The sequence below is a fragment of the Gopherus evgoodei genome, chromosome 2 (assembly GCF_007399415.2).
Source record: "Gopherus evgoodei ecotype Sinaloan lineage chromosome 2, rGopEvg1_v1.p, whole genome shotgun sequence".
In the NCBI taxonomy this organism is placed as follows: Eukaryota; Metazoa; Chordata; order Testudines; family Testudinidae; genus Gopherus; species Gopherus evgoodei.
The window spans coordinates 272,291,045-272,302,100 of NC_044323.1; the positions used below are offsets into that span (position 1 = coordinate 272,291,045).

Sequence of the window (11,056 nt, forward strand, 5' to 3'; positions counted from 1 at the left end):
CCACTCATCAATGGCAAGGGGGTGGGACCTGCTGCCTTCGCCTATCCCTGGGCTTTATCTCTGCAGCCCCAGTACCTCGGTAGACCTTCACTGAGGCCTACAGCTTGGGATTTTACCAGGCTAGAGTTCCCCAGCTCCCTTACCCTATTCCCCAGCACTGCTCCAGTGCAGGTACCTTCCTCTCAGGCAGGCAGCCCTTCTCTCTCAGCTCCTGGCCCCCAGCCCTCTTATCAGGGCCAGATGGGCACTAATTGAGCTGGCCACACCTGTGGTGGCTTCCCCAATCAGCCTAGCTTGGCTGCTTTTAACGCCTGCGGTCCAGGAGTGGGGCAGCTGCCCCACAACAGGAATGTTGTGGTATTTCATCAGTTACTATTTGTACAGCACTTTGAAAACGTAAAGCTCCATGTAAATAAATGATAAGTCCGACGGTTACTACCATCTCCGGAAATCTAGGCAAAGCAGCAGATGGTTATATGGCATCTGCCAACCTCAAAGCACCACTACAGTATCCGACAAAATTCAGTACTCGGAAATACTTTGTCTTTTCTACTTGGTGGTCCTTGGTCAATTTCTGCTCTCAATTGCCCTCACGCAAATCCAGAATAATTCTGGTTAAATAAATGAACGGAGTTATTCTGGAAATGAACAATGATAACCAAGAGCATAGTTTGGTCACTTCCCCTATCTGCTATTTTTGGCACCTTTAATAACTATACTTGTTCTCTGCATGCCTTAAGCAAACAACCAAGGGCTAGGTTGTAGAACCCTGAAGTACTTACTCACACAAGTATCCAGCTGAAGTCAATACCACTGTTTGCATGAGTAAATGCCCACTAATGCAAGTAAGAGATGCTTATACTAGCCCTCAATTCATAGCTCTTGTTCACAGAAGGAAAGACTTAGAATCCCTGTCTCAAAAAGCCCACAACTTAAACACCTCATACACATGGAGGTTGGGATAGGAACAGCTTAGTGGCAGAGCCAGCCACAGAGGTGGTGAGTTATATGGGCCGTGGTGCCCATGCTCCAGCAATATGGGCCCGGCTCCACCAATGTTTGGGATCGGGTCTCTCCCCTGGCCCCACCTGCTGCCATTGCACACCTTCCCTGGAGCATCCCCCAGCCCCACCTGCTGCCACTACATGCCTCCCCGAGTGTCCCTGCCTGCCCTGGGCAGCTGCCCTGCCACACCACGCTGTGCTCCTTCGCTGGCCGCAACAAAGGGAGTGGCGCCGGCAGCAGGCTGAGGCAGCTGCTGCACCTGCGGAGGGAGGAGGTGCACATGTGATGGCAGCCCCCTGGCATTCACCACAGGGAAGGTGAGGGGGCTTCCTGGACCTGGGCAGCTGGGGCTTGGGTGAGTGTCATAACACCCTCCTTCCCCCCACACTCACCACTCCTGCCCCACGCTGGGCAAGGGGCAGTCCCACCCCCCCCAAACAACAAAAAAGTGTTTGCTGCTTCCTGCAGAACATCGCAAAAGAAGGGGCTACACTTTGTTTTAAGTTTAGAAAGTATTTGCTTTTGAGGGTTTTGAGTGCTTGATTATTTCCGTAGTCAAGAGTACTAATAAGGGTGATATTCTTAATTTTTTTTTCTTATGATAGTGATATTGTGCAATGCAGGGAAACTGTTAAATGCTTACTGTTTCCAGTCCATTTTTACATTATTTAAAAAAATATATATATCAACTTACAGGGAGGTGGGGGATAGGGGCAGGACTTGCACTCGTTCTGGGCATCACCAAAAGTTATAAAACCTGCCACCCCCAGCCAGGAATATAATCCCAGTGTCCTAACTCACAGTCTTAGGTCCTATCCACTAGACTATGCCACCTATATTTCCTCAATAACTCTCCAAGGCCTTATATCACTATAAGGCTTTATATCACTATATTTTTCTCAGTTTCCCACCATTGCTATGGTCTGTGGCACACAATGTTGGGAATCTTGAAGGCTTCATTCACAAGTTAAACAGGAGGCGTGAAAGAATGGAGCCCTATGGAAAACGGCATGAGAGTGCCTTGGGCAGAAAAGCAACTGCCCAATACTCTGGGATCTCTGAGAGGAAACGACTAAGACACTCAAGAAAAAAATCCATTTACCTGTTCTACACCTCATGGTCAAGAGCAGATGGCTGATCTGAAAGAATCAGCAGTGAGGCCTAGGGTCTGATTGTCTATCATGGCCAAGGTGGGCTCAGTGAGTATAGGAGCAGAGAAGCGTCAGCGAGGAGGAAGAGAAAGTGGTTTGGCCCCTGGATAAGTTAGAACAGCCTAAGGACTGCTCTAACTTACATTCGGACCATCTGCACCCCATAGGGGCTGCGGGCTGATCACAACTAGAATGCAGCAGTGTTCCAACCCAAGCCCTGCTCACAGAGCACCCCAAAATGCCTTCTACCCTAAGGCTTACCCTTGAAAACCATCAGGTCCATGCAAGTCCTTTTAGTGACAATATTCCGCAGGGTGCAGATCCACTGCCTTTAAAGTCATCTTATGCTGCCACAGTATTTTAAGGGGACCCTAAGGCAACAAACTGGGCTCCTACTCTTCGTTAACTGTCAGGAGGAGTTCAGCAGCCAAAGCATTATTCATACAATACCCAGGCCTAAAACCACACTAACAGAAGTCAGACCGTAGCATTTGTAATAAAACCACCATACAATATAATTAGCAGCATTTTTGCTCAGGAATAGGTAGGGTAGGGTATTGCAGGTCAGAGCTGTAGGGGCTGCTTGTGTGTGGTATGCCTGTGTTATCCAGCCAGTGCTGTCAGTCGCTCATTTTCATGAGCAATAAATATGTACTAGAGTCATCCTCCCCACACCTTCCCCATTGCAAGAGCTAAAAGAAAAATATTTTTTGAACCATTGTAACAAAGATCCAAAGGCTTTTTCTACGAGCTCTGACCTACTTTTTTCATTCTTACTGAGGGGAAGCAAACACTGAAAGGAGCCTTGTCAAAACTGTTAGAACTAAAAATAGACTTACCTTGGCAGTGCTCCCGTCTACATAGGCTCACTTTAAGGCCTGAAAATGGATTTTCCCTACCCCAAGCAATTCTCTGGTGAAGCAGGAAATACAGACACCATGAAACTTGCTAATCCAGCCATTCCACAAATTACCTCTTGGGATAATTATACTGATCTGTACTAGTTGTCTCCCTCCCCCTACCCATTCAGGCATTTATTCTCTAACACACAAAGGAGCTACACCAAATCTCACATTTTGTGATTGCAATGCCACCCTCGCCCAATTGGCCCAACACAGAGGAAAGGGTCTCAGGTTTTCAAATCCAGTGCTGGGTATTTTCTGTACCAGCTAAATTCCTGGACATTTGACTGAGTAAGGCCCTGATCCTCCAAGGAGAGCTATGCAGGCGAACTCCTGACCTTAAGCTACGCAAGAAAAGAACAGCTTCCCTTCATTAGTGGATCCTAGACAAACCAGGCAGGAGGTCTGCAGCTGACTAATTTCCCACTCCCTTCTGGGGTAGGGATGCACAGGCTGAGAAGAGTGGAGCAGTGAGGGACAAGTAATCTCTGGGCTTCCTGCAAGAAGTAGGAATGCCACATGGCTCCAAAACCTCCTTCCAGCTACAGAGCACCACTTGCCCTGTTGTTGCAAGGGACATTGCCTATTTGGTGCCTATGACACATACTCTATATGCAGAGACTGAGAAACAGTAAGTAGGATTTCAAGCACTGATCACACAAAGAATCATATACACCTCTACCCAGACATAATGTGGTCCTCAGGAGCCAAAAAAAAAAAAAAATCTTACCACATTATAGGTGAAACCGCGTTATATTGAACTTGCTTTAGCCTCAAGCATCTCTGTTATTAATAGTCAGCAAATAGCCCTGCCCCCTATCTGACCCCCACCTACTTTCTGCTCCCTGACTGACCCCTCAGAACCACCAACCCATCCAACCCCCACCCCCAATCACCCTCAGGACTCCCATGCTGAGCCATGCACTGCACCAGGATGGCTGCTAGGACCCGGGGAGCCGGCACAAAGAAGCGCTCACACCTGCTCAACCACATCAGCTGGGGCAAGCCCTGTGAGAGCGAGGCAGCAGGAACTGGCCTGGTGGCCACTGCCCTGTCCACAAAGTGTGTCCAGCCTGGCGGCTGAGCCTGCGAAGGGCAGCAGGGTGGGCAGCTTCCCCGAGGTGCCCGCATGCACCAGATCCCCGCCCTGTGCCCACACGGGGCTGGGAGAGGGTGAGCTATCGGCGGGCGACTCCTGCTATGCGTGCCCGTGCTCAACCCATCTCTCCTCCTCCACAGAGTCTCTGGTGAGGATGCCGCAGCCAGCTGCCCGCCTGGGTGCACAGAGCCCCCGACTGTGGAAAGGTAGTGCGGCACTCTATGGACCCGGAGAGCCCACTTGGCGCTGCTGAGAGCGGGGCGCAGCCTGCCAGCTGGGCCCTCTGTGTGCCGAGCCCTCCAGTGCCGGGACAGGGGCACCATCTAGGACAGGCACCTCTCCCTGCCCTGGATCCGCAACTTCCTCGCGTGGACCAGTCTTCCCCAACTTCTTGGCACCAGCTGGAGCCCGTGTGACATTCCTCAGCACTACAGCTCCCCTTCTCAGGCTGTAGCTCCCCCGGCTCCCTGTCCCCTGACCGCCTCCCGCAGGGGGCGGCTATAGGGATTTTGCTGCCCTAAGCACAGCAGGCAGGCTACCTCCGACGGTTTGCCTGCAGAGGGTCCGCTGGTCCCTCCTGCCAATTCGGAGGTCCACCGAAGCCACGGGACCAGCGGACCCTCCGCAGGCAAGCCGCCAGAGGCAGCCTGCCTGCTGCCCTCGCGGCGCTGGCAGAGCACCCCCCATGGCTTGCCGCCCCAAGCACACGCTTGGCGTGCTGGGACCTGGAGCCGCCCCTGGCCCCCCCGAGGCCCTCTGCCCCTTATCCAACCCCTTGGCCCTGGCCCAGCCCCCTTTATCATGCTGCTCAGAGCAGCGTGTCGAAGCCAGACATGCTGATCTGCCGAAGCGCACAGCCCTGCCCCCCAGAGCACTGCTTTACCATGTTATATCCGAATTCGTGTTATATTGGGTCACGTTATATTGGGGTAGAGGTGTACCTCAGTGTAACTTTATCCCATGAAGAAAACATAAGCCTTGCCATCCGTCCATCCTTTCCCCTCTCCCTCCCCCCCGAGAGAGAGACAGACACACACTTTGAAAAGCAGGTAGCCATCCTACCTGGCTAGTATGTGGGAACAACAACCCTTCTTCTCTCACACATGCACAGTCATACAGAGAGCGGGAGAGAGAGTCACAGGGAACACAAATGGAGGGAAAGACAAAAAGAGGACACAAAAGAGTGGGGACAACTGGAGATAGATATAGAGAGAAGGAAATAAGACACTATCAGCAGCTGGAGAAAATCAGAGGTTTCATGGGAGGAGAAAACATAAGGCTGCCCAATGGGAGAAGCTCTTTGCTTTTGCCAGGGGGAAATAAAGAGGAGAGAAGCCCCAAATCCCCTCAAGAACAAAAGAAAGGCTCTCTGCCATTTCTCTCCCCCCTCCCAGGAAGATGCTGGAGGAAAGGAAACAGGATTATCATCCTCCCCTAAGGATAGAGGAGGGCTTCTGCACACTGGTGAGGCTTCTGTCCACTCCAGTCTCATCTCAGTCACCCTCATCTCATCTCAGTCAGAACCTGTTGAGGAGGAGAGGCTTGGTGGGTAAAATATCTAGTGTCAATTCCCACCTCTGCCACAGACTACCCATGTGACCTGGGGAAGGCCACTTAATCGTTGTGCCTCAGTTTCCCCATATATATAAAATGAAGATAATATTCCCCTACTTAACAGGGGTTTAGCAAAGCTTTAATTCATTAATATTTACAATGCTTTTTGAGTTCCTCAGATGGAAGGCACTGCATAAATGACAAGAATTATTAAAGACATGAATGGATTTAGGAGACAGAATAAGAAGAGTTTAATCATGTGAGTAAAGAAGGTTATAGAATGCACCACAGTGTGGTTTCTGCTCATGTATGAACTGGAGCACTCCCAAATGGCAGTCTGTCTCATCTCTTTACCCACCAAGCGCACACACCCAGTTTGCATTGCATTGCTAACCCTTGTTGCCACAGAAATGCAGTGAGGGATAGCTCAGTGGTTAGGCATTGGCCTGCTAAACCCAGGGTTGTGAGTTCAATCCTTTAAGGGACCATTTAGAGAACTGCGGTAAAAATCTGCCAGGGGGTTGGACTAGATGACCTCCTGAGGTCCCTTCCAACCCTGATATTCTAGGATTCTAGAAGCAGCAGTAATTAAACTAAGACTTTTCATTTATCATGATTCACAAATAAAAAAAATAATGGAGTTGCATCTCCTTAGATAAGTAATTAATCTGGTCTATAAAGAGTTTTAAAGGCAAATTCACAAGATGACTAATTTTGGGAGGCCAGCTTTAGATACATATAACCATGTTTTCAGAAATAGGGAATAGCACTGGGTGCCTGCCTAGAGAAAACCAGGGCCTCATTTTCAGAGGTGCCGAGCCGCCATAGCTCCAAGCGGTAGCTGAAATTTAGGACCTGGATCCACATTTTTCAAAGCTGATTTTGGACGTTCAGTTTGAAACAGCTTGGGCTTGATCAGGGCCGCTGCACCATTTAGGCAGACTAGGCAGTTGCCTAGGGCGCCAAGATTTGGGGGCGCCAAAAAGCGGCACCCCTAAATTTTTTTTAAAATGGTTGAGCAGCCGGCAGCCCAGGGCGTCCCCCCGGGGCCGGGTGCGGCAGCCGGCAGCCCAGGGCGTCCCTCCGGGGCTGGGCGCCGCCGCGGCAGCCCAGAGGTTCAGGCTGCCCGCGGCACGCTGACCCAGGGGAATCCCTGGGCTGCAGGCAGAGGCTCAGAATCCCTCTCCCTCCCAGAGCAGGAGCTCCAGCCTATGCCATTTTTCTCGTTGCCGGGGGGGGGCGCTGGCAGCTGGGCAGAGCTGCGCAGCTCTGCTTAGGGCACGTGGCAGGAGCCCTGCGAGGGCAGCGCGACACCAGGGCTTCTGGAGGAAAGCGGGGGCTGCCCCCGGCTCAGCCTCCACTTCAGCCCCAGCGAGGGGCATGGAGAAGAAAAGAGCCTCAGCGATGGTCTAATCGAGTGGAGGAAGAAAGAGGAACCCGATGCTCATGCGTTGGGCAAGGTAAGCAAGTGCTTCCCCACAGCTTGGCCTCAGGTGCCTGTGCTCCTGCCCCCTTGGTCCTTGGCTGGTCCCTGCTGCTGCTCCCCTTGTGCCTGGTTGGCCGGAGAGAACAGCAGCCTGCAGAGCGGAGCTGCCCCAGTGCCCCCAGGCACCCCTGACCCCATCCCCCCCACAGCCCTGACCCCCAGCTCCGAGCCCAGTCCCTTTGAGCTGGAAACCCCCCGACCCCATCCTCCCCGCAGCCCTGACCCCCAGCTGACAGATAGTGTTCGTAACACAGTTATTGCTCTTCGCATCCTCTTGACTCTCCCAGTTTCTGTGGCCAGTGGTGAGCGAAGCTTCTCCAAGCTCAAGTTGATAAAAACATACATGCGAACATCAATGTTGCAACAAAGACTTGTTGGGCTATCTACCTTGTCACTAGAACATGACATTGCTCACAGCATTGACTTGGAGGAACTTGTTTCTAAATTTGCTAAACTTAAAGCACAGAAACATAAATTCTAAATTATAACATGTTATTCTGTGTCGTGTATTGTGTATAATGTATGTGATTTGGGGGGGGGAGGGGGCGCAAGATGGAAGTTTCGCCTAGGGTGCAAAATATCCTTGCACCGGCCCTGGGCTTGATTTTCAGCAATGTAGAGCACCAGCAGCTCCCTTTGACTGTCAATGGAGTGGCTGATACTTAGCACCTTTGAAAAAATATCAAGCTCAGTGTTGTCCTGGGAACCCAATAAATGAGACACCCACAATTAAAGGATGCTTTTCAAAACATTAAGCTAGGACTTACTGGCTGACCCAAGGCCACATACAAAGGCAGTGGCTTGGATGAGATTAGAGTTTAGGAATTCCAGATACCTAGACCCATGCTTTGTGTACTAGAATATACCGTGTCTCAAGCAAGCATGAATTTCTGAGAGGGACAGTACAGAAAAAAGGAGTTTATCTTTTCCTAGTGTACCTAACCACAAATTCTCTCTCACCTAAATCTCCTTGAAGTAAAACACAAGTGCTGCTATATACACCTAGTCAGTTCCATAGAAGAGTTTGGCTTCTAGTTAAGCACCTAAATAAAGTGGCCAGATTTTGAGAAGTGCTAAAGTACACAGCAGCTGCCACTTAATTTAGGTGTTTCTATGGGAGGCGGGCTTTCCTGCCCCCCCGCCTTCATTAAAACTGGCCTACGGTGTCTGAATTTTTTCCCTTCTCCACTTGCCAGAGTGGGATACAATAGCATACTCTGGCACCCATATCTTAGAAACTCATGCTAATACAACTAGATTTACATTCACTTTCTATATTGTGATTGGAAAGCATAATACAGTGTCACCATATTACACTTCAGAAATTTAGAAGCTATTAAAGGTAACAGGAGATAATTATAGCATCTGCTTTTGCATTTAAAAAAACATGGGTGGGCAAGATATGAGTGGTGATACAGAATACTCAGTTCATGCTAAAACAGAAAATCTATATATTTTTTGCAATATGCATGTGCTGCTCAGCTGCCTTTCCTGTGTGTAACATCAGCACCTTGGAGCCAGTTCTGAAGATTTTTAACTGAAAAATAGCAGTTGCAATAAAAAGAGCCCAGGTAGCCTCAAGGAAACCCAGATAATAATGGCCAAAGAGGCATAGGCAGCCCACTACTATTCTGGAAATAAAAACAAACCCACCCAGAATTCAGAGCCATTCTTTGTCTCCATGGCCACCTGATTATACACTCAAATTCAGCCACAATGTAATTAAACACAAACAGCTACTTATGTCAGAAGAAGTCAAAACACTGGCACTTCTTGGGGTGAATTCCAGGGGCTAAGATTTCCATCCCTGGCCTAGCCAAGCACTAATGTAAGAGGAGGGCGTGAATCAGATATATAATCTACCAGCTCTACTAGCATAATAGGGGTGGAGGTTGAAAGCAAAGAGACGCGACGGAGCTCTGGGGGAGGGGTCCCCCCCTCCAGCCCAGCCAGGCTAAGGAGGGCAGTTTGAGCTCACATGACTGGGTTATGGGCTGTATGAGGGAGAAGAGGGGTCGCTTCTCAGGCACCTGGATCCGCTGCCTGCTGCGCCCAGCGGGTGCACTCGCCAGCCAGCCCACGGCACGTGGCCAAAGCCCCGCTTGCCGCTCCCCTTGGGAAGCCTGGGCTGATGCCTTCCCCGTCCCTGCTCCACGGGGCCAGCCCCTCGGCTGCTCAGGTGAGTGCTAAGGGGAAGGGGGAGCGCTTCAGCGTGCACAAGGACAAGGCAGGGGAAGAGGAGCCCTTACCTTCCACAGCCATTCTCTCAGCGCTCGCCTAGTGCATGCATAATTCGCCTGCCCAAGGCACTGCTCCTCTAGCCCCCTTCTGTCTCCCTCCAATGTTTTCTCTCTGCTCATCTGCAACCAAGACGAGCAACCTGCAGCTCTCACGCTAACAAGGGGGTAGCCTGCGCCCGAGGCAGCCTGGGAAATGTAGTCCCCCGCTGTGCTCAGGCGAGGGGTCCGTACAGCCCCAGGTGGAAGAGCCTCGCTTCACGGTCGCACATAGTGCCCGGCCCAGAGATCAATATCGCAGGGTGGTGGGAAAGCGCGCTGCAGGGTTTGCTTTGATGAGAGCGTAGACGGGGGAGGGGAAGAGAACTACAAGTCCCGAAATGCAGCAGTTCGGACTTACGGGAGAGCTGGAGTAGGGCTGTTTGATTGAGAACTTCCTTGTCAAATTAGGGAAGGAGACAGGTACGGGCAGAAGGTGAGGGAGGAAGATTTGGATTTGTGGAAAATGCCTTGTATTGATTTGGGGGAGTCCACCACAGCAGATTGTGACCAGAGATCTTGCAAAGCAAAGAGCATCTGTTCCCTAGGCAGTTGCTTTCCAGCTGTCAGAATGCAAAATGGTTGCATTAAATCTGCCTTCAGCACTCATTTTAGCAATTGCTTGCTAATGGACAAAATAAAGTGTGAATATTTTCTCATTTGGACTGTCTTCCTGGGCTCTGTCTAGCCCAAGTCCATCACCATAGTATCTAAGCTCCTTGGGGATGGGGCCTCTTCTGATAGCACTGAGAACACTGACAATGTTAAATAAGTAATAATGCTTTCATGCAATCTAGAAATTCTTTCCTTTCCAGTGCTGTCATATACCAATTCAATAGATGCTGTAGCATGGAAAAATGTAAATGAACATCCTCTAATCAGCTTTATTTTGTAAAATCTGTGGGGCAAGATCATCTTTGTACACAGGCAAAACAGTGTTGTTGCTTAATATAAAACTGGACTTAATTCTTAAAAATCAGATATAGTTTTCCCCACAGGTTTGTTACTGTATACATTAATAAATGTACCTATTCCCAGGGCCCACGTTGGTGCCCTCTACAGGCTCACACACTTCTTTTTATTGTTTATTTCAAAATGTTTCAGACAATTTCAAATGAGGGGTAGGATTTTTAAAAGTGCTCAGCATTGACCTAATTCTGTTCCCAGTTAAGTCCAGAGCTGAAGAGAGTGTGGGGGAAGCCGGTACAAATTACTGGGGCCTGGCGGTCCAAAAGGGGGCCTGTCTTCCCCGGCTTCGTTGGCCGTTTAGCTGGTCCACCCTTTCTGGGGGGCCTAAAAAGATTTTTTCACTGGGGCCCGAACCCGCTCTCGGCGGCCCTGGTTAAGTCAATGGTAAAACTACCATTGACTTCAGTGGGAGCAGAGTTAGACCAATCCTGAACACCCACCACCCATTCTCAGATGAATAATTAAACATTCTGAAGAGGAGGAGAAAGCCTCCTTGACTCCTCACAAGAGGTATGTAACTGTGCTTCAGTGGGTCACAACTGAGAATGCCAAATTCAGGACAAACTGCTGAGAAATAGGGCAGACACACCCCAAGACTGGTGGCTAATCCCCTC

General features: G+C 50.2%; 1 protein-coding gene across 3 annotated transcripts in view; it reads right to left on the reverse strand.

The window, feature by feature from the left end:
* SAMD12 (sterile alpha motif domain containing 12) overlaps nt 1-9,577 on the reverse strand; it is a 239,534-nt gene extending 229,957 nt beyond the window's left edge. For all 3 annotated transcript variants that reach the window (XM_030553741.1, XM_030553742.1, XM_030553740.1), the window contains exon 1: nt 9,447-9,577. In XM_030553741.1, coding sequence (XP_030409601.1) covers nt 9,447-9,459 — 13 coding nt within the window. In that variant the 5' untranslated portion in view covers nt 9,460-9,577. The remainder of the gene's footprint in view (nt 1-9,446) is intronic.
* Between the last annotated feature and the right edge of the window lie 1,479 nt (nt 9,578-11,056).